Source organism: Eschrichtius robustus, chromosome 3 (assembly GCF_028021215.1).
Source record: "Eschrichtius robustus isolate mEscRob2 chromosome 3, mEscRob2.pri, whole genome shotgun sequence".
In the NCBI taxonomy this organism is placed as follows: Eukaryota; Metazoa; Chordata; class Mammalia; order Artiodactyla; family Eschrichtiidae; genus Eschrichtius; species Eschrichtius robustus.
In genome coordinates, this window is record NC_090826.1 from 133796434 (window position 1) to 133820083 (window position 23650).

A 23650-nucleotide genomic window follows, 5' to 3' on the forward strand; every position below is an offset into this window, starting at 1 on the left:
GAGTTGTGCAATTTTCTATACATAATTTATTACTCAATGCAAAAATTTCAAATGAATCTTCTATTTTTGGTCACACTTATAAATGTGGCATCTGGATAAAGGGCTGTTCAGTAGGAGAGAGACATTATTGATATTCAAAGTGGATTGTATAGCATAAGAGGTGCAGCTGAGCCTGACCCAGGAAGGACCACAGGCTTCGGCAGCAGGATGACCTGGGTCCAAGCCCTCTCTGCAGCTTTTACTGTGGATCTTTGAGCTAGCTTTAAATCTCTCAGGCTCAGTTTCCTTCTCTGAAATGTGGGTAATAATATTTACCTTTACATGCTGTTTGGGGGATTCAGTGAAATAATGTATGTAGGTGTCTTTCCAAACACCTGAAATACAGCTCAAAAATAGTATTTATCATTAACAGATAGTAGATATATGTCCACATAAACTATGATGCTAAAGAATTCCAGTCATAAAATCAGATTTCTATCCTAAAATATTACTGGGAATAAAGGTATGAATCTAAATAACTATTTAATAATAAGTTAAACACTCCTTCACGAATACCTAAGTGGATATTGTTAAAATATGTTAAACTATTAAAATTTATTTAAATTTTTTGAAATCAACTGCATTCTGTGCTGTAGGATCTTGGTCAAATTATTTAACATCTCTGAGTATGTTTATCTATAAAATGGGAATGATAATACTACTTCATTAGGGATATTCTGATGGTTCACTTTGTTAAAATATATAATGTGCTATGAAGTGTGCCTAACACACTGTGAATTTTGGTTAAATAATTCAATTTGGCAAATATTTGATTAATGCCTAATATAAGACAGATATTTTTTTTAGTTCTTGGGAATTAAAAACAAGAATAAAACACAGTCCTTGCCTTCAGGCAGCTTCCAACCTAGTGGGAAAGACAGACATGTACACATTTATAAAATAATGTGATAAATGTTGTACTAGTATAATATTAGAATACTGGAGAAGCATGCAGGGGTCATTGCATAAAAGTATGATAGTCCATTAAACGTGTGTAGATGGTGGGCATATTTAAATTTAAAAAGAACATCGTGATACTGGAAAATAAAAATTTAAGGCCACCATGTGGTTGAATCAGGGGTCAAAGGATTATTTCTATTTTAAAATCACAAGTTTATCTTATGTTCTGAATCAGAAGTGGATACATTAAAACAGCAAAATGGACAGCACCTTCAGTTTGGCAGTGAGTTAGAAGGGGAAGGGGATGGAGTTTGCAGCAGCAAAACCTAATTCTGTTGACTACTGTCCATCACAAATGCAGTCTCTTTGGTTGGAGGCCACATCTGTGCATGCGAAGGAAGGACAGTTCTTCCAGGACACTGTTGAGTCGTGTCTACTCAAGAATCTCACGAAAGCTATGAATGCTTTCCAAGAAAAAAATGGACTTGTAAGCAAACAAAATGGCCATAGTAATTTCCAGTGAGGCTCTTGACCTTCTGAAGTTCAGGGTAAGAGCCTCTGTTTTAAGAAGACCCCTACTGCTGTATCTTCTCCCCTCTTTGGAGAACCAATAAATATTGGCAGCTTCATTGATTACATTACCATATTAACACTGATGATCCTCAAATGACTTCTGGATAGTCCCCTGAGTGTGTGATAATCATTTCTGTACTCCATCCTACCAGGTATTTCCAAGTGCACTTGGGTGTGAGACTGCTCTAAGATGAAGAGCTTAATGAAAACCCAACTGAAAAAGTCTAGATGTTGCTCTGATAGTTATAAAAACTCTCTGGAGAGTAATATACAAAATATTGCTATATAACAGCTAATGTGATCACTGCTATTACATGCACATTACTATTTTTACTTCCATGACTTAGAAATTAGACTAGAGAGGTGTGACATTTGGCTAAACGAGACCCAACTGCCCCTGTCTATTTGCTAATCCTTAAGCCCATGTTACTGAGGGTCCAGTCTTCTCCCATAACCTCCTTGAGGGATTTTGATGGGCTATTTTGCTTTATGTCTTATCAGCAAGTTCCTGAAGATCCAGTGCCTGGAAGATGGAATCTGGGAGCAAGGCAGCTGCGTCCCAGTGGTATGTGAGCCCCCCTCTCCTGTCTTTGAAGGCATGTATGAATGCACCAACGGCTTTGAGCTCAACAGCCAGTGTGTGCTCAACTGTAACGAGGAAAGTAAAAGGGTAAGGATGACTTGAACTTTATTTTGGATCAGGCTGTGCTCTAGTCTTGGTGACCAATCCAAGAATGTTCCGTAGAAATGATCTAAATGAATTGCAACAGGCAGGGCCTTACCAAGCTGGGATTCTAACCAGGGGTGTTGATATTATTTGATAGGGAATTCAGAAGAGACCACGTTTTTGGAATATTCTCTCCTGACTTCAGAACTTCCTCTTGGATAGGAACAACCTGATGGGTTGGGTACCTGGGTAAATTGCAAAAATGCTGGGATTCTGATTTGGCAGTGTGATTTCCTCTGATCTAACTTGGCTAGAAATGCTGGTATTACACTTTTTAGTAGAACAGAGTCCTGAACAGAAACACGAATTCCTCAGCAAAGGCAAAGCCGAATGCGCTGTTTGACTATTATTCTCCCTAGGATTTTGGCATGAGAGGTCTCAAGCAAAAACCACAGTCTTATCGTGGTTATGTGACTAAAATCAATTTTATTTTAGAATCTTTTCAAGTACCACACACATACACGAGACAGGAAGTTAAGCAGACTTCCTAAGCAAAGATCAATGACCTTGACTGCTCTCCTGGAACATGCCTTTATCTCAGTGTCCAGTACTCCAAGGTAAACACTGCAGGACAGATTTGAAAAGAATACTCCATGAAATGAGACCCCTTAGAAATCAACACATCTGTTTGCACTGATTGTTTAAGGAGTCAAGGAGTTGGCCAGATGAAGGGAGAGTTATTGTAATTCTAAAATCTTACTTTCTTGGGGTTTGTGAGTTAGTGCTACTCTCTGTGTTCTGCCTATAGTATACTTTGTGATTTCTGGGGATGCGAAGCCAAGAGTTACACAAACCAGCATACATGTGGAGAAAGGGACTAGAACTTTGGTGAGATCAAAAGCATCTATGATGTGTCCATTCAAGCAGAAAGGTAGAAAGCACCTCCAGAAAAATTATGAATTAGTTTTACGGGCTCAAACTCATCTTGAAAAAAATCTGACATTTGCCACAAGCAGCATCTGTGGGATAGTATGGCTGGATCAATGCAAAACAACACCATCGGGGAAAAAAATTCCAAAAACTATCTCAGAATACATGGGCTACTGTTGATAGCTCACCGTGTCCTTACATCCAAAGGAAAACACATTGTTAATGAATTTTATTAATGACAAAATTGTTCATGATTCCTTCACATCAAAACAGCAAAAACTTGTCTTGACTTTTTTTTGGCGGGGGGAGGCGGTGGTCAGAAACAGCATGGTTTATTATCTCAATATTGTCTTTTAGTCCAGGTTCTAGAAGTTGGAGAACACTACCATTTAATCAGACCACCTTTTCCCCCACTCTAAAAGAAGTTAGCAAAACAATAAGGTACATGTGTTTGACTTTTGATATTCTAGCTTCCCATCCTCTGCACGAAGGAGGGACTGTGGACCGAGGAGTTCAAGTTATGTGAGAACCTGCAAGGGGAATGCCCACCACCCACCTCGGAGCTGAATTTCGTGGAGTACAAGTGTGAACAGGGATACAGGATTGGTATGTTTGGGAAGGGATGCTGACTTCTGCTCCCAAGTAATCCTTAACTAGGACTGGCTGGATCTTGAATCAGATTCATTGTTCTCCCTGAGGAGTGGATAGAAATTCAAGTTAACTCTTAGCTGCTTCAGTAAAAATGAAATTTATGGCAAATTTGTGTTTTTTTTATTCCTCCACTCATGTGTAATGTTGTTGCCGCTGCTGAGCCATTTGCATAGTGTCTGGTCACGTTACCCACTTCGCAGCAGGCTGAAAAGTGGATTGATTTGTGGCAGGAGTAGTAGTTCTAAGAGGAAAGGTGGAAATGTGTAGACGCACACCACGCATGTGCTGGGCGCCTCCTCGCTTCTCTCTGCTGTTGTTACTGGAGCAGAGAGTTCCTGAAAGGAACAATTTGAAACTGCCTTTGCTTGCCTGGCTCAGCAGCCATTCCTTCTGTACAGGGGATTAGGCTCCAGAACCTAGGGGTAACTTCTTAATGCAGTCATTGAAATTAAAAGTCTCTGTGGCCAGGGCCGATTGAAAGTCAAGTTGACTTAAATTTGCTCTGGCTGGACTTAAGCATCATAGAAAAGAGATGCTGTCTGTGGAAAACTTTGTGAGATTAACCCGAAGTTTTGAATTGTACAAGCAAGGAGTAATTTTCCAAGTCATTCTAACGTTTGTAATGCCAGTAGGTATAATTTGAGTTAATGAGAAAGCTTGTTAGTTTCTGAGAATGTTCTTTACCATCTTCAAGTTGCTCTTTGCACTGAGAAATCTTAAGGTCAGGCAAGGAGTAGCGGAATGCTGAGATCATGCGTCTTGTGTGGTGTCTCATGAGAAAATTCTTATCTCCCCACCCTCTAATTTTTACATTAATATGTCACACACACACGTATATAGAGTCCTTAAGAGTCATGTAAGTCAGCAAAAAACATTAATAGAAGTAAGTGTGAGCTGAAAAGCAACTTGGAGATCATCAAAATCTTTAGATGAGGAAATAGAGAACCCTGAGAGTCCGCCTTCTTTGAATAGAATTTTAGAAGATACTTAAGACACCACATACAGAGAAATAAAGCAAGATTTTCCTTTAAAAGGCCAACACATGACCAAAATCTCTGCTTCTGATTTCCCCTTGTTTCCTCTTTTAATCACATAGGTTTCTTGGCTGCCTGTGTAATGATCTTCAGTCTAGCGGGCATTATAAATCCACCTTCATGATTTCTGGGCCATTTTTTCCCCAGCTAGTAAAGTTCTTAGGTAGTAGATGTTGCAGTCATAAGCTTCCAGGAAATCATATGAACAGAAATGGTATTAAAAGTACTTAAAAGGCATCAACCAATCCAGGTAGACTTTGGCTGGCCAGAGTCCTGGAGTGGGGTATTGGAGGTCTACGAGACCAGGAATTAGATCTCTTATTGCTGAGTCATACAGAGCTTCAGGGATTCCAGAGGAGGGGTTATATTGGACTAGAAGGAGAAAGGGCGTTTGGGCCAAGGGAGTTAACTTGAGGAAGTGGCTCTTTACTAGTTAGTGTAGGAGTATCCCTACAGGTACACAGTAGATGAGTATCGACCCTGCCTATGACCATGTTAATGAGGTGACCTACAACGTAGAAAGCAATTGTTTTTGTATTTCCCTGGTGGCACAGTGGTTAAGAATCTGCCTGCCAATGCAGGGGACATGGGTTCGAGCCCTGGTCTGGGAAGATCCCACATGCCACGGAGCAACAAAGCCCGTGCGCCACAACTACTGAGCCTGTGCTCTAGAGCCCACGAGCCACAACTGCTGAAGCCCACGTGCCTAGAGCCTGTGCTCCACAGCAAGAGAAACCACCACAATGAGAAGCCCAAGCACCGCAATGAAGAGTAGCCCCCGCTCGCCGCAACTAGAGAAAGCCCGTGTGCAGCAATGAAGACCCAGAGCAGCCAAAAATATAAATTAATTAATTAATTAATTAATCAATTTAAAAAAGAATTGAGCAGAAAAGAAAAAAACAATAAAAAAAAAAAGAAAGAAAAATCAAAGCTAATGATTCCAAGATGTAAAAGACTGAGATGTGGGAAGTTCAAGTATCTTTTGTAAATTTCTGTTCCTTCAGGTGCAGTGTGTTCCCCATCGTGTATAATCCCCCCTAGCGATCCCGTAATCCTTCCTGAGAACGTCACTGCTGACACTCTGGAGCACTGGATGGAACCTGTCAAAGTCCAGGTGAGGAAAGGATCATTTTTATGTGCCGAGGATGTAAGACTGCTGAACAATTCTCAACCGGCAGCATATTCCCTGGAGTAATTTCAGAGGCTTTCAAAGCATCCTTAGAGCAAACAACCACATGGATCATTCCTAGAGAGAAGGATTGAAAATCAAGAAGAAAAAAGAGAAAAGCTTGAGAAAAAAGATGACCAATATCCAAAGGAAAGTTTAAAAGATAATATAGAAGGAAGACTCAGAGACATAAAGAATGATAATACAGGAAAGAAATTGAAAGAGAAAATTACCACTAATAAAAAAATAGGAAGATAAATTAGAAAAGATGAAAATAAAACTGAAAACTGAGAGAGAATGACTAGAGGAAGTAAGGAAAGTTACCTTTCCTGCCTCCATTTCCCACTCTCTCTAAACCCCAAAATCCTCTCTGGACCCTCTGATATTCAAAGTCAGTCATGAGCGAGATCCATTACATCTCTGAGCTTTCCATTCGTTTTCATCCTCATTTGAAACCCTGAGGATTCTGCCTCCCTGCAGGGTCCACTGGTTCCTACTTTCTCTCTCACACCCCTCCTGTCTCTGGGCCTGGGAGAGGAGCAGATGTCCTCCTGTCTCCTCAATGCCACTTCCAAACTCTTCTCCCTGCCTTCTCCCTGAAATCACCCACATTTGAATCTAATGCCAACAGAATAAAGCACTCACCACCCTCAGTGCAGCTGTCATCTTCTGACCCTCAGTTCACTCCCTCCCCCGATTTTTTAACCACTTTAGCTCCTGGCTCACAGTCACTTTACCTAATATTCCTGGCATAACTCTTACTGATTTCAACATCCACACACTGGGTCCTTCCCACACCTGGGTTCTCAGTTCCATGGCCTCCTTTGACCACCTTTACCTTCCTGACTTTCTCTCCCACATGCTTTCCTTGGCTCACTCTAATCTTGCCACAGTGGCTCTTGGCTAATTCTTGAACATGCCAGGCACACTCCCACCTCAGGACTTTTGCCCCGTGGTTCCCTCTGCCTAGAATGCTATTCTCCTGGGTATCTTCATGTCTTGCTCCTTTGCTTCCTTCAGAATTTTACTCAAATGTCAGGAAGGCCTCCTTTGACTACTCTATCTAAAATTTTAACTCCCCTAAAACTTTGTTTCCCTTCCCTCTTTTATGTTTTTCTCCTTAGGACTTATCATGACCATGCATATTTTATATTTTACTCATTTATCTTATGTATTAGTAAGTCTCTTTCCACCACTAGAATAAAAAGGTCAATGAGGGATTATTGTTCACTACTATAGCCCCAGATCCTAGAACACTAACTGGTATGTAATAAGTGCTCAATAAATATTTGTGAAATGAGTAAATGAAAAAGAGAAAGAAAAGGCTGTATAAGATGTGAATGGAGACGATCTTGTAGTCAGGAAGTTATTTCTTCTTAGAATGGGAGGGTGGGGATATCAGAAAGCCTGAGAGCTTTGTTGCTTTATTAGACTGTCTAATAAACAAAAACCTTGGAAGGCTATTCCCACAGAGTCACCAAGAGATGGACGCTAGAGATATATACCACATTTCATTCGGAAATCATTCTCAGATTGCTCCTTTTCCCTCACAGGCTAATTGTGCTGTCTTATTGGCAGGGATGTGTGTTAAAGCAGGAGGATCAGGAACAAATACTCTTAAGTATGCTTTGGGGTGGGGGGGTGGGAGTAGCATGACTCTATTAATTCAGTCAGTCACTCACTCAGCAAACACTTATTGGGGCTTACTATGTGCCCTGGAACTGTGCTAAATGCTGGGAACATGAAAAGGAAAAAAATGAGAGTCCTTCTGTTTACAAGACTTATAATATGCCCACGAAAACAAACATTTATAATAATGCAACATGGGAAATGGCTTGCTTGTGGTAGAAGAGCTGTGGGAACACCCAAGAGGAAGCATCTAATTCTTCTGCTCAGGAGCTTTGGGGAGTTGGGGAAGGATCAACAGACCAGGAAGCTTTCCCTCTGGGTCTTAAACTATGATCGAGGGGGAAATTCTAGAGGATAAGGAATGGTAAGAAGTTCTATGTGTCTGAAACCAGGGTATTGCGGTGGTGAGGGAGAGGGGAGATGGGAGCTAGAAGGATGAGATAGGGCAGCGGCAGGTGGACGAGATCCTGTAGGGCATGGCGACCCCTCTTAGGATGTTGAACCCAATGAGAACACTATGCAAAAGGGGGCCCACCGCGAGTGGGAGGGCGCTGGGAAGACCGTATGGAGCAGGAAGGAGAAAGCCAGAAAAACACCTTGTCTGGTTCTCCCATCCCAGCCTTTCTAAACTTTCTGTCCCATTTCCCACAGTCTGTTGTGAAGCTTTAGCTGGAATTACAGTACCTGGATAAAGAACTTCTGCCTCATGTTCACGGAGTGCCAGATGGTCTAGACTCTTTCTGTCAGTCCCTTGAACTCAACTTCTTATGATGAAAGACTTCTCTTTCTCTATAAGCAGCTAAAGGGGGAAAGGCTTGGGATGTTTACGATCCATTTGTTCCACTTGAGAAATGAACTGCTTCAGGAACCCTTCTACAATCACTTCAGCATCTACCCAACAAGACATCCGATGGGCACAATCGATGCATGTAGGGTTTGTCAGGCCAGAGTGCAGGCCTTCCAGTGATGGGGGGGGGGGTCTCCCACCTCTGCTTTCCAAATGGGACATTCAGAGAAGAGCAGTTCACTTTTCTTCGTGACGACAGCAGGGATACCAATAACAGAGGCGTGACTATTTCCAAACTGGAAAACAATATCTTCTATTTTATTAAAACCTCCCCTTTCTCAGCTATCCTTCGGGGGAGTCATTATTATTTATTTACCTCTATTCCATAGTATTTTGTTCATGTTTACATTCCTAGTTCCTTTTTCAGTGCTGGGCAAATTATAGGTGTCTTAGGAATGTTGGTTGAGTAAGCAAAGAAATTGCTATAGCATCATTTTCTACTTTGAAAGTAAATATATATTTTCTCCTCAAACTGGGAGTACTTGCTGCAGCTTCATATTGCTATGTATAATTATATCCTTGTCAATTTCAAGTTGCCCACCCCAGAAAGAAAATGCAGAATTTATTTTCTTCTTAAACCAAACACCAAATGTTATCATTTGTATCACTGCATTTATCATGACTATGGTCTAGTCAAGAAAAAGAAGTCAGTGGAAGCAAAGGAAATAATGATGAGGCTATTGCCCTTATGTACCCAGGTCCTCAGAGATGAGATTATGCCCCAACCATAGATGGTCCCATTTTGTGGCACTCAGTGGCTCTTGAGGGGTGGGAAATCTAAGCTTGTCCTCACAAAGAAGGAGAAATGCCTTATACACCAAAGCAGTTGTATTAAATGAAAGTCTTCTTCGAGTAAAAACCTTGTAACTTACATTGATTTATCTTGAAGGATGTTCCATATTGTACTCAATCTTAAGTTTTGGTGTCCTTCAGGATCACTTGGGCAGTTTGTAAAGGGAGCAGACCTGGGTTCCCCCCTTTAGAGAGACTGCCAAAGCCTTGGGGTGTGCATTTTTTAACAAGCACCCCAGGTAATTCCACTGTAATGCTTTGCGAAACACTGTTATTATAAAATAAAATACTGGCAACATAAATATTTTAAGTACAAGTACACCTATTTGGAGCCTGGCTCATTTGTTTAGTAAATGATGATCTCCTATTTCATGTAAACCCTTGCTATCTCCCATACTTCAAATACCTGGTATCTGGCAAGACTACAGAGCAATGGATTAAATTGCATCATTTTCTCTAGTCTGCTTCCAATGACTTCATTCTTTGTAATAAAAATGATATCTTACATTTGGATAACACTTTATTGCTTTCAAAGTTGTGTATATATACATAATATATATATTTTGGAAATTTATCATTTCATTTGAATCTTCTCACAAACCAATAAACTAAGAAAGGAAGATTTTATTATCCTTATTTTCCTGACAAATTAGATGTTGTCGGATTATCTGTTCAAGGTTGCACAGCTTTCAAGAAATGGAGAGAGCAGTGCAGCCAACTTTTCTGACTCCAAGTTCAGTGATTTCCCCTGAATCACCCTGTTGGCTGTAGTCCTTTTTTCCCCCTGGTGTATGTTTGGGTTAGTTTGCCTATCAAATAGAAAAGAAGTCACTTGCCCCAACTATGAGAACCTCCTCATTCCCACATTTCCCTTCCCTCCCCGTGAAGTCTAACAAAAATAATTTAGAGAGATATTTCCCTGTAATACTGCTTTTCCTTGTTGTGAAAGAGTTTGTTTTTAAAGAACAATCAAGTATACGTTTTAGGTTCCTATAACATTTATGTGCCTGTCTCTGGGGGTTCTACTGGTTTTTATTCCTGAACATGATACCTGACTCCTAGAATAATATACTTTTCATTAAAGGAAGAATTTCCGAGGATTTAGGTAGTCTGGGGTTTTGATGAAAAACAACTCCAAGTGGCAACTGTCAAAAGAAGAGTGAGGTCCTCCTGCGTTCAAATACTATATGACTTACCCCTTGGAGCCTCTGCTCAACAGCAAGAATGAGGATGGTATTATCTATCTTGAAGTGTTGTTATAAAAATTCAAAATAACACTTTTGCAATGTCTTGCACAGTTTCTAGCACATAGTTCTGAATTATGTAAAAATGGAATTTAAGTTCACTTAGTACAAATCTTACCTTTGGAAATTTCCAGCCTCTCTGAAAAGATATCACCTGCTATCTATAAGAAAGAAAAATATTGTTCTATCAGTTCTATGCTTTGCTTGTTAGTGTGTGTAGATAGAGGTGTGTAGGTCATTTGTTTTTTTCTGTGCCTTTTACAAATGGGACTGGGAAGACAATTAGTGGCCATTCAGTGCTTCCTCTTGGACACCTCTGACTGAAGAAGCAATTTCTAACGGCTTTGGTTAGGAGACTCAGAAGAGAGTAAGGATGAACATATACTATTATTTCTAAATGTTTCAAGGGCATGCTGGCTGTAGGAAACATGAAGTAAGGATTTGAAATTCCCAAATGGACTTTCTGGGCCTTTGTTGCTGTAATGGCGTTTTCCTCCTTCACCTACTGCACCCAGGGATTTAGACCTTTCTATGGTGATGGCATCAGCAGAGACGTATCCCTACAAAAGAGACCATGCCAAACAAAAGGGCTTCTTGGCTGTCAAATAAATCCCTGCTAGTCAGGGTGACTGAGCAGTGGAAACTGGCAGCTGGGACAGACAGGAGACAGCCAACTGCCCAATCAGTACTTTTGCTCATATCTAAGGGGTCTGAGCTGAGGGTGTAGGAAGAGTTCCCCATGGACTTCCGCTGAGAGCATTTAGTGTTTTTCTCATCCCTGCTTTTCCTCTTCTTCATTTTCTGCTTTTCTTCCTTTTTTCTGTCATTCTAACACCAAACTGTAAGAGTCTTGGGGGTAGGAATTATGTCTTCCTCAATGCATGATTCATTTCACCCGTTGCTCAGAACGAGGTTGCTGTGTGAACCAAAGAGCTCGAAGAAGACAATGCCTCCCACCTCCACAGAGCCATTTCTCATGGCAAACCTTTGGATTTTTCCGGAAAGCCTATGTAAGGTTGATTTTTTCTTATTGTCCCTTAACCACTGTGTCTAGAGAATGTTTTATTATATCTTGTGACTTTCCTGTTTAAAATAGGAAAATTGACATTTTGACTTACGTTATAAAGAAGTGGTCTTTTGAGAACCAGATTTCATGGAGAGATTTTTTGTTTTGTTTTGCACATAATAAGGCAATTGTTTGCATGTAAATGAGTTTTTCTAAACTGTATTTGAAGATGTTTCTTTCTGAAATACAAAATATCCATCATAACATCTCATTTCCCCTATTAGTCTGCTTCATAAATTCAGTTTTCCCAGGTTGGATAATCCTTTTTTTCTTTTTTTTAAAGTATATCATAATTAGGAATTAGTGAGGTCCAAATTAATGAGATTTTCCTGTGGCTACACACGTTAGGTTTGCAAAGTTCTCAACACTGCATGGAACCCTCTCTCAGCTCCCCAGCTCTTCAACAGAATTGCTCAGTCAAAACAAACCTTATAATTTCTGACTTTGTTTTCCCAAGTTGGTCCCCAAAGGATTAATAATTCCTTAAATAAAATCAAAATGTTTTAAGAGGAAGAGAAAAATAGGAGGAAAAAAAGAAGATAATAGCCTCCAGAAGTCACAGTTTCCCACTATATGGTCTCACCCTCCCGTCTGTCCCCTCATCTCCTAATCCTCCCCCTCCCCCCACCCCAAGTGTCCTCTTGATGGGTGCAGTTGTGTGTAACAGCTCCAGTGACACTTGCCACACATCACGGGAGAACAAATCCCTCAGACATGAGTCATGAAAAAATCTTTTTCATCTGTTTAAAACGTGGCATTGTTCCCTCTCTGCTTGAGTAAGTCTCAGGCATCAATTCCCTCTTCTCCAGAGAAGAGTAGACAAGAGTGTCTTGGAGGATGGGGGAAGAATAACCACAAAGTATATTGCAGGGTAATGTGCTATGGTCCAAATAAATATGCAAAATAGCACTGTATTTTATTTAGGGCTGCATACATATATGGTAATAAGGAGATCATCACAAACCTGGGCAGGAGCAGAACTTTGTGATCTGATGTGATTAGTAGCCCATTCTGTCAAGTAACTATTCCTGATAAAAAAACAATTGAGCAATTTTGTATTAGACCTTAATGTTGGCTAACCATCAGTCTTGTGACCTTTAACAACACATTTAACCAGGCAACAGCCTTCATACAGCCCTATGACCATCCTAATAACCCTTAACTGGTTTTCTTTCCCTCTTTCCTCCCTCCCTTCTCTCTCTCTCTCTCTCTCTCTCTCTCTCCCCTCCTTTCTCCCCCACCCCATCTTCTCCTTTCCCATCTCTGCTCTCCCTTTGTTCTTCCTTTCTTCTCTTTTTTCCCTTGCTTTTTCAAAAAAATTAAAATAGTCCAACCAAGAGGAAATCTTTAAACTGGTTTTCTCATGAACTTTTTCTTTTTGAAAAGTTTAAAACAAATCCTTGGCCCTTAGTTTTCACAATTGATTCATCTGAGAAGTGGCTTGCTAATAGTATAACAACTATAGTTATAATTATATACAAATGTATAGAAATAATAATTTTAAAATTCAGAATAGTTGTTACTAATAGGGAGGATGGAAGGAGAATGATGTTGGAGGGACATATATAAGGGACATTAATTGAATCTCTAGTGACAAACTCTGGAAGCAGATAAAACAAAGTGTTATGATTTGATAAAGCTGGGCAGAGGATATAAGGTTGTTTTTTCAATTATTCTCTATAGCTTTTCAAATGTAATATATAGGATTATAATTTGTCAAAAATATTCCAGAAAATAAGAAAATCATATTGAACTGTTAAATGATAAACTGAGGCATATGAAATATTTTATGAGTTTATCTGAGCAAAAATCAATTCAAATCAGGTAGTGCCAAACTGGGTTTAGGAGTGCTCCGCCAACAGCAGCTGGGGAGAGACTTGATTATAGAGAAAAGGCAGAAGCAAAGTAAGGAAATTATTGATTGGTTATAGCTTAAAGCCAAGTTGGTTGTTCATGACTGATTGCCCTTTGGTTTCAATTTCATAACCTTGAGACATTGACAGGCTTAGATTTTGGTTTGCTGCCACAGGCCACCATGGCATTAGAGCCACCTCAGTGTAATGGCCTCCTTGTTTAATTAATTTAACACACCTCACCAGGAGCTAGCCCTTCTATGCCAACTTCTCACTAGTTTTCCTCCCATTTCACTTTCCTCTTTCACCTCGCTACCACAAATGTGCCCATAAAATGTAGGATCTGAAAAACATTTGAAATTTTCCTCCAATTTTGATCAGTAAGTAGTTATTCAATTACTTCTATATGCAGATCTTTTCATATGAGATGAGTGACTTTCATAGGCCAGAAGATAAAGAAGAAACCTAAAGATACAACAACCTATTTAACGGTTGACAAGTACTTGTTGAACATTGTCTCTCTCTAAGTCACTGAAATAAGACGTGTGAGCGGGAGAGAGTCCCTATTCTCAAGGATTTTGCAGTCTAGGAAGGTATATGACACAGGTACCAGAAACTTTTGTAATCTGTACAGAGATCAAGGAGGTTGCCAGTCTGAATTAGTCTTAAGACTGAATTATAGAATATTACAAAATTCATTGAGATGGGTTTTGTCAATTCCACTATCATGAGTTTATTGAACAGATGTAGTTGCACATGTATAAAATGATTTATACATAAGCTTTGTTTGTTAAAGCGAAAGACTGAAAATAACTTTAATATCCATTAATATGGGTCTGATTAAGTAAATTAAGGTACATCCATGAAATGGAATAATATGCAATCAATAGAATGCAGCAACCCATATACCATAAAATAAACAGAACACCAAGAAACGTTATGAAGTGAAATAAAGTTAGACAATCAAACAATAAACTAAAGCACTAAATAAAATTATAGTATTTTATACTTTGAGGAAATAAATAATTTTATATACGTATGTATATTCATAGACTATCTCTGTAATGACATAAAAAAGAACTAAAAATAGTATGCAAGAAATTGAGTAGTTGGGGAGATTGTGTATCCTTTTATGTTTTTTAGATTTTATACTTTGAACATGTATCACATAATAATAAAATTAAATTACATAAAAATACAAAGATGTAGGGGAGCTCCCTGGTGGCCTAGTGGTTAGGATTCCGGGCTTGTGGGCCAGGTTCAATCCCTGGTTGGGGAACTGAGATCCCGCAAGCCACATGGTGTGGCCACAAAAAAAAAAAAAAAAAATACAAAGGTGTAAAAAATAAATTGGAAACAATAAGAGAAAAGAGCACTGGAGAATGTATATGTATAGCTGATTCACTTTATTATAAAGCAGAAAATAACACACCATTGTAAAGCAATTATACTCCAATAAAGATGTTAAAAATATATATATATATATAAAATAAAATGAAGGCCCACTACTGATGCAGAGTAGAGATGTAGAGGCTAGTACTACAAATGGAACAGTGATGAAAAAAAGACTGGAAAGAGAGAGATCACAAATTTCACAATAAATGGTAATTTCAATTTGCTTCAGCAGAGCAACATGAAGAAGCTGTTATATGAAAAAAAATGCACATGTGTTGTTTCCATCATATAAGTATTGAGTAGCATTTCCTAAAGTGAGTTCCACAGAACATTAATCTGGAGAGATGTTCACAAAAGAAAACAAAAAGGGTCTGTGGTTAAAAAAAAAAAAAAGAGCACTGGAGAAAAAGAATTAAAAGTAAATACAGACAGACTCTTTTCCTTTCTTTCTTTCTTTTAGGTTTTTTTGTCTTTTGTTTGTTTTTTTCCTTTGCAGTGTAGTTTTAGAATTTCTCAAGTATTAGAAGATCAACACTCCTGCATGTATTAAGGTGGTGGATGGAGTAGAAGGTATGAAGGGCATAAGAGAAACTGATCCAGTCAGTTCAGAGTGTTCTGGCAAGTTCTGGCTATGGTCGTCATGTGAGGGTGCTGAGGCTAAGTTCCCCTTCGTGTGGAGGAATTGATGTACTTCCAGCTACCTCCCCCCATAGACTTTGAGTTCTTTGAGGGCAGTGACAGGATTGGTGGATCTTCAGATCCCTCTTGCTCCCTGAGGAAACTGGGTCATAGTGAGTGCCACATTTAGTCTGAATTGAATGACTGACTGACTAGGGTGGGGACTGGGGGTCCTTAATGGATTCAGTGCATGAGAAGGAATAAAGTTGCCATGTATTTGCATTTCAGGGGTTCAAATTACTGCATTTTACCATTACCATTATCTGGTGACAAAACATTCAGAAAAAAAAAAAAAAATCCAGAAAGTTTCAAAAAGCAAAACTTGAATTTGCTGCTTTCAGGCAACTATTTCCATAGCATTTACATTGTATTTACAGCTATTTCCATAGCTTTTACATTGTATTAGGTATTATAAGTAATCTAGAGATGATTTAAAGTATAAATAGGATGTTATATGCAAATAGTATGTCATTTTATATAAGGGATTGAGGATCCTTGGATTTTGGCATCCGCGGGGGTCCTGGAACCAACCCCCTGTGGATATCAAGGAATGACTGTATATATTTGATTATTCTTTTTTTTTTTTTAGTGCAATGGTAATTTTTTAAAACTTTTTATTTATTATTTTTAACATCTTTATTGGAGTATACAATAGTGTGTTAGTTTCTGCTTTATAACAAAGTGAATCAGTTATACATATACATATGTTCCCATATCTCTTCCCTCTTGCGTCTCCCTCCCTCCCACCCTCCCTATCCCACCCCTCTAGGTGGTCACAAAGCACTGAGCTGATCTCCCTGTGCTATGCGGCTGCTTCCCACTAGCCATCTATTTTACGTTTGGTAGTGTATATAGGTCCATGGCACTCTCTCACTTTGTCACAGCTTACCCCTCCCCCTCCCCATATCCTCAAGTCCATTCTCTAGTAGGTCTGTGTCTTTGCAATGATAATTTAAGCAAAGTCGCCTTTTACATTATTACAGTATAGAGTTTTGAATATCAGAAAAATTGTTTAGGGTTTACAGTATTTATTTCCTCTTTAGGGAAGCTGTGAAGGAGGACTTTTAGTTTATAGTAATATAACTCCAGAAAAATACTGCAGATGCGCATTTTCATAACTGACTCTGAGGTATATACTCATATACCTACAGCTTAATATATGCAAATGTCTCCAATCTGATTATTGTACAGTCTTAGCATTCTAGAATGTATAATTTTCAATTACTGGAGTGCTGTTTTATGTAAAACTCATATCTCACAATGCATCATTTTTCTTCTGGTTTCCCTGAATTTCTATTGTACTGAATTTAAAATGTGAGTATGAAAGTCCACAAATGGGTGGATTGGTAGCAGGTTATAAAGAGAACTAACTTCCTTTTCTCTTTGAAACATCTTTTGGGACTTTCTCTTTTCCTGAAGTGTATCTTTTGAAATCTTTAAATACAAAAATTAAAAGAAAAAAAACTCCATGAAAGTGAGTTATTATTATTCATAAAGAGTAGACGACTACTTGTTTAAAGGCACATCAGGAAATGGTCATTGGGCCCTGGTCAATGGTCAGAGAAGGTCACCAGTGTTTTAACACAGACACATTTTCACACTCTCACCATCTTAATGTTGGTGCCATTTTGAGTCCTAGTGGTTTCACATTAAGCTTATTTGTCCAGTGCGTAGACCCTCTTTTATTTCCCACAAGGAGGGCATAAATGGTGCTAACAGGAGTTGCAGAGAGTGCAGTTTGGCCCCCACTCCTTGCTTGGGCCCTCACATCTTGTGATCTAGGATTCCTGAGATCCATTTTTAGTTCAAGACTCTTCTTATGAAGCTCTATTTCTCAGCCTTTAAAACTCCACGGTCCTTCCTGATGAGCACAAGCCAGCTCACAGTTTCTTGTAACTTTATTTAAAATTTCAAAACAAATGGAACCAATATTATGCCTAGAGCCAAATTAAAGACAGTTTAGTATTGAGGATGCTATTTTTAACCACACCTACGCCATTCTGGAAATTTCGATAGCTCAGGGAGGGTGAAGATGATGAAGAGAATGAAAGATGCCCTCCATTAAGAGATTCTCCCTTGGCTCCACCTGGCAGAATTAGCAGTTCCACGGGAAAGAGCAGACGATGGCTTTGGACCTCTTCGTGCAGCACAGCTGGGGCTTGCTCCTCAGGGAAGGGGTTGGGCTAGTGGGGTAAGCTCAGGATTTGCCCCTTCTCTCGCTGACCAGGTGTCTTTGCTTTTGTTTTCTGTTCTTTCCGTCTTCCCCTTCAGAGCATCGTGTGCACTGGGCGGCGTCAGTGGCACCCAGACCCCCTCCTGATCCACTGCATCCAGTCCTGTGAGGTAAGCCACCTCCCCTCCCCCAAACGCAGACCAGAGCTCTCTGTTCTGCTCAACTTATGGAGACTTGCGTCCTTCTGCTTCCATATTTGCCCTTTCCCAGCTCCTATGTCCTTTGCGTAATCTCTTAAATTTAGCTCCACAATCCCCAAATTACAGATATTAGGATTTCTGATTTTGCCTTTTTTTAAATTTTAACAAAATCTCCAGGGTTCCATTTTAAATGGCTTAATAAAAGTTGAAAGCAAGTCAGAATTATTTATGGTTTTGGGATTCTCTAACCGGGCCTCACTGGAGTTTAGTTAGATCAGAGTTTTGCAGATCAGTGGCCCACAGACAGGGGTTTGGCCAGCTCAGCGTCTAAAAACAATTTTGTTTTGGTTGCTAATGCTTAAAAATTGGGATTTTCACATAAAATTCATATGTGTATACGTAACTTTACACACACACACCCCAAGTAAAAATAAATATAAAACTCTTTGTGCAAAGATTTTTCTCTTGAAAAAACAAGAATATCTGACAACCGTGGCAACAGTTAGCTGGATCTGAGCGGCAGCTACAACACCAGAAGGGCAGCTGCCCTCCAGTTCAGCGTGGTCCTCACCAGACTCTGTAGCTTCTCACCTACTGGGCTTCTCTCATTGACATCAACTGCCTGGGTCACGCAGGCATCTCTGTTTTCGACCTCTGAGGAGGTCCTGTAGTCCACTGTTGATTAACCCAAACTAGACCTTTACTACCTCAAGGAAGCCTGTTTACTTCTCACACAAGGCATTCCCCTAGCAGTGGGGGACTCAGGGGGATGTGAATTCCTTAACTAGATTAAGAGGAGTTTTTGCAAGGAAGAGTCAAGAATGAGGCAGAGCCTTGCTGAGGGAGATTGACCCAGGAACCCTGACATGGGAGCTATTACACTCACACACATACACACACACACACACACACACACACACACGCACACACACACGCACACACACCATTTAAGCCCTCTCACCCTGGGTATAGCCAGTAGCAGATACAAATACTGTAGTCTCAGGCTAGAGTTAGGCTTTGTCATCAAAGTCTTTCACTGGAAGTAATTAAGCCACTTAGCAGCAATGCTCAATAATTCTGGCTGTGCCTAGTGCGCTAGAGAGAGCTGTTTAACTTGCCCTTGACTTCCAGCACCCTCCCCCCGCATACACACCCAACCCACATGCCTGTTAGTCCCTAGATTCTCCTGTATCCCTGTTTCTCTTGATCTAATTCTGGGAAACTAGGATCTACATGAGGCCAAAGAGGGGGAAATTGTGGGGTTTCAGACAAAGGGAAAGCTGGGTGGGGAAATGATACCAATAAAATAGCATCCTGAGAGTGCATCAGGAAAAATGCTAGCATGGAGTGCGCTTTGTTACGTGTGGGCCAACAAAGCAGCTCGTCTCCTGCCATCATTAGAAAAACAGATGGCAGTGGGGTGGGGAGGGGAGGGAGTGACTCATCCACTGGGCAGGGGGTAGCAAGGGGGACGAGGAGGCCAGGGAAGGAAGGAGATAAACAGACAGAGGATTTGCGAACTTTGGCGAGATCAAAGGGGTCCTGAGAATTCCCTTCTGTGGCTTCCAGGCGTGATCGCAAGAGGGAGGGTGGATGGCAGGGCTCAGAGCTGGCTTCAGTGTTTCCCAGAAGGTTACAACACAGAGCTTTCCCCATTTGTCCTCACTCCGTGCTGCACCCCAGCACATGCTCTGGATCCCTTATCCAGAGCTTCCCAGGCTTCTTTCAGCCCCTTTGTTGGTGTGACAAGGAACAAACCTGCATTCCCTCTTATGACCCCTCTGCCCAACTGCTATCACACACAGCTGAGGCTTGACCACCACACACCTGTTGGTACCCACACTCCAGGGCTTCTCAAAACATGGCCCCTGGACCAGAACAAGTGGCATTGCCTGGGAACCTGTTAAAAATGCACATTCTCAGGCCCCATCCCAGACTTACTGAATCAGAGACTCTGGGGGGTGGGGATCAGCAATCTGTGTTTTAACAAGGGCTCTGGGAGGTTCTGAAGACCGCTTAAGTTTGCAAACCACCTCTCTGGTCACTATGGGAGCAGACAAGAAGGTTCCTAGACTATGGATCCCTAATTTGAAGCTTATTTGTCTAGGAATAATTCTAGCCTACATTATTCATTCACATTCTGATTATTCTACAGTATTTCCCGTGACTCTCTGGGTAGGACAAGATTTGACAGGACATGATTTTGCTTCTGGTTTCCCAGCAAAGGCTAGGAAGAGAAAAAAAAAAACACTTAGAGGGGTGGACAGAAGCAACAAAGAAGAAGAATCAATACCTGTAGAAAAGGAAAAGGAATTGGGCAGAGCGAGGCGCATGGGGAGAAGTAGAAACAATTGTGAAGGAATAAGTAATAAGAAATGCAGAGAGGGAGGACGAGGATGGAAAAGAAAGGACAAGAGCGGCTGAAACTGGCCTGTTCTAGGGGCAACTTGGCAGGCACTTAGTTCTTTACTGGAAAAAAGTCAGCTAAATATATTAAGGAGAACCAAAGAGTGTCAGAGACAGACGGAGAGGAAACAGACCTGGATGCAAGATAAACCGAAGAGGGTTAGGTGGGTGAGAGCAAGTTTTAAAACGTGTGGCACAGAAATCTGATACTTTGTACCCCAGTGTCTAAAATGGGTTTTCTTTTTTGGCTTTCCAATAGCGAATTGAATTCTAAGATGACCCCTTAAGACATTCAACCTCATAAGAGTGAAGTACATCATTCTTTATTGGTCTCAGTACGCCGAGGCATTGAACCAATCCCCTCACTCTCCCACTCCACGCCTGCGTTGTGTCACTTCTGCACCTCTGTTTGTGTCCTATCCCCTTGGCCACAGAGTTTTAGCCTTCAATTCTCCACTATCTATGCCTCTCACTTTTCTTTAAGAGACAGCACTGAAGGTTCCCTCTGAAACATCTGATGTAAATAATGCCATCTTCTCGTGGTGACTTACGCTCCCATTTTCTCAAGAGCACGTGTGTACCACATATCTGGAGTCGAAACCTGTTCATGCCTTAAATTCTATTTTTCTAGTTGGTTCTTGTGTTTCACCTTCTTGACCCAGACACTCCTTGTATTTTCTATTTCTTTTGTAAGTTGCAAACGGGCAGGGAGTGGTAATTTGGTTGGTGGAGAAGTTTTGAAGTTAAACAAATATAGGTTCAAATCCTGGGTCAGCTGAGTGGTGTAAGCCTTTGTGTCTTAATCTGTATTGGCAAGTGGGGGCAACACAGCCATTTTAAGGAGTTGTGATAAGGGATTAATGTGATAATGGACATAAATGTTTAAGCATCTTGCCGTTCCGGGTCCATAGTAGATGCTTATAGGGTGGTGGCAACTGTTATGTGCTATTAGCCACTCTGCGAATGCTTACTGAATGAGTGCAGCAGAAGGCAGGGCAGAGCTGCTGGGTGACCTCAACGTGTTTAGATGCAAAGTCTGAAGATGGGAAAAGGGAAAGAACAAAGGAAGAAAGGGGAACAAACCATTCCCTGGAGACCCTCTGAGAGCCACAATTTGCAAATCACTTGGAGACAGCTGCTGAATCTAATCGGTCATGAGGAGCTCTACTCATTCCTACCATTGCCCTCGTTGGGGCCTCAACATCTCTCACCTGGGCTATTGCATTAGTTTCCTAATTGTTAACCCTAATCCCAGACCTGTGCCCATTAAAATTATAGACAAGCACACAAATAGTCAGTGATAACTTTGTAGAAAACAAAGACTTATTCTGCCAAATGCTTGGCCAATTGAGTGCACTCTTTTCCCAGTATGGGTGGCGGGGAGGGTTTTCCTCATTTTGTGGGGTGATAATTGAAGTGAGTGTTCACTCCGTCAATGAACACATTATACCGTCAGATCATATGTGTTATCTACTCTCTCTTTTTCCTTCCTTCTTCCCTCCCTCCCTTCCCTCCCTCCTCCCTCCCTCCCTCCCTCCCTCCCTTCCTTCCTTCCTTCCTTCCTTCCTTCCTTCCTTCCTTCCTTCCTTCCTTCCTTCCTTCCAAAAAGTCATATTTATTAATTCTAACAAAGTCTACAGTCCTAGGTTCCATTAAACTAAGAACATCTTGTTCTCTAGGGAATGCAGCTGGAAATAAAGACCACATTTCCAGCCTCCTTTTGCATAGAAATGACTAATTTCCTTCCTGTAGGATGACTAAAATTGAGTGCCCATTGACCTACATTTTGGTTCTGCTTTTTCTGTGAGCACGTATTTCTTACAAGTTTGTTGTGCTTGTCAGCAGCCCCCCATTTTGGATTACAATTTCTGATATTCTCTCTTTAACATTTTGCAGGTTCTTGTAGAATTGTGCTTTTTCAAAAAAAAAAAAAAGGGTGGGGGCAGCTGTGGAGGAGGATGGAGGTGGAATGATGTCAGAAGAATTAGGTTCAAATTCTGAGTCTACCCTTGTAGCTACGTGTTGTATCTGTCTGGCTTTCTCTCAAAAATCCTGTGAGAGTCAAGTGAAATAACTGATGTTAAGGTGCTGTGTAAATTGCCAAATAATATAACATATTTGTAGTGGTATTGCCTAAGGAATGATATACATCACTATGTAAGGATGGGCTCTTATTGAAACAATATATACATATTAAGAATCAAGAAAGAGTCCACTCACACCCAGTTTATATCTTTATGAGTATTATATACTGCAGGTGGCCATGGTTAATTGATGTTCTTGAGGCTTCCAATAAAATTTAGAAAACTCTTTAAGATTGTTTTGGGTATTTCAAGTAAGTCTCTCTGAACATGCTACTATTTCTCCTATAAATTCTTATACAAACCCTTGTAAATGCCTATTGTCTCACTTATCACATTATTTCAAGATTATATGACAGGTCTGTCGTTCCTACAGTCTGTGAGCTCCTGAGTTGTAGGATGTGTTTTATTCCTTTGAAAAACACAGGCCTAATTCTTCAATGACACCTGCTTCTACCCCTCTAAAGGCAGGGAGAGAGAGTTGAAGGTAGACCTTTGATTTTGAGAGTTTCAAATTGAGAACGATTATATTAGTTTTCTGAGGAGTAGCACAGTGGAAGGAAAGGTAGGGAAGCAGTAGAAGGTGAAGGAGAGAATTACAACCCTGTCATGCATAGAATCAGAAAGCTTTGCAACAGGGGCAACCCAGAGGAGCCAAAGGAAGGCTGTCAGGGGTCCGGAGGCAGGCTTGAACCTCAGTTCCAGCCCTTAGTACATGTTTCCTTGGGCAAGTCCGTTAACATCTCTGAATTTAAGTTCCTCAGCTTTAAAATCAGGTGGATACAATTTATCTTTTAAACTTGTTGGTCAGATACCTGATTCAGAAAACTATGGAGATGCACCCAGGGGGGTGTCGTTTGGGGGCCTTTGAAGAGGTCATAGCTCAGGAGAATGTGAGTCATGCTGATTTTTCAGGAATAACTGGAAATCTCCCTTGTTTGGGGGTATTTTTGCCTTCTACATAGATTTTGATCTTTCTGTTCAGATTTGTGGCCTTAATGGTTAGCTTTGATTTCTTACTCACTGGATGGGTTGCATTTTGGAAATCTGTTGGCACCGTCCTTCCTTGGCTTCAGTCCAAGGTCAGTTCTGCTTTTGGTTTTGCTTCCATCCTCCTGGTTCTAGCTGGCAAGAGAGAACTCAGACTAAGAAAGGGTGGATATGAGAGAGTCAGAACATGATAAAGGATGAGCAAGCGCCTATTGTACGAATGTTCAGTAAACATTAATTGAATCTCATTTATCAGTAATACTGAGTGACTTCTGTTACTCACCAAAAAATTAATGCTTCTTCCCACTATCTATTCTAAGACGGTGGCAGGCAA

The 23650-nt window shown here is 40.5% G+C and overlaps 1 protein-coding gene across 1 annotated transcript in view; it reads left to right on the forward strand.

Moving 5' to 3' along the window:
* The window catches only part of PAPPA2 (pappalysin 2), a 300507-nt gene that overhangs the window by 244584 nt on the left and 32273 nt on the right, over positions 1 to 23650 (forward strand). The window contains exons 17-20 of the mRNA XM_068538389.1: positions 2014 to 2182; positions 3580 to 3715; positions 5799 to 5908; positions 17738 to 17809. Of these exons, the coding sequence (XP_068394490.1) occupies positions 2014 to 2182; positions 3580 to 3715; positions 5799 to 5908; positions 17738 to 17809 (487 nt within the window). The remainder of the gene's footprint in view (positions 1 to 2013; positions 2183 to 3579; positions 3716 to 5798; positions 5909 to 17737; positions 17810 to 23650) is intronic.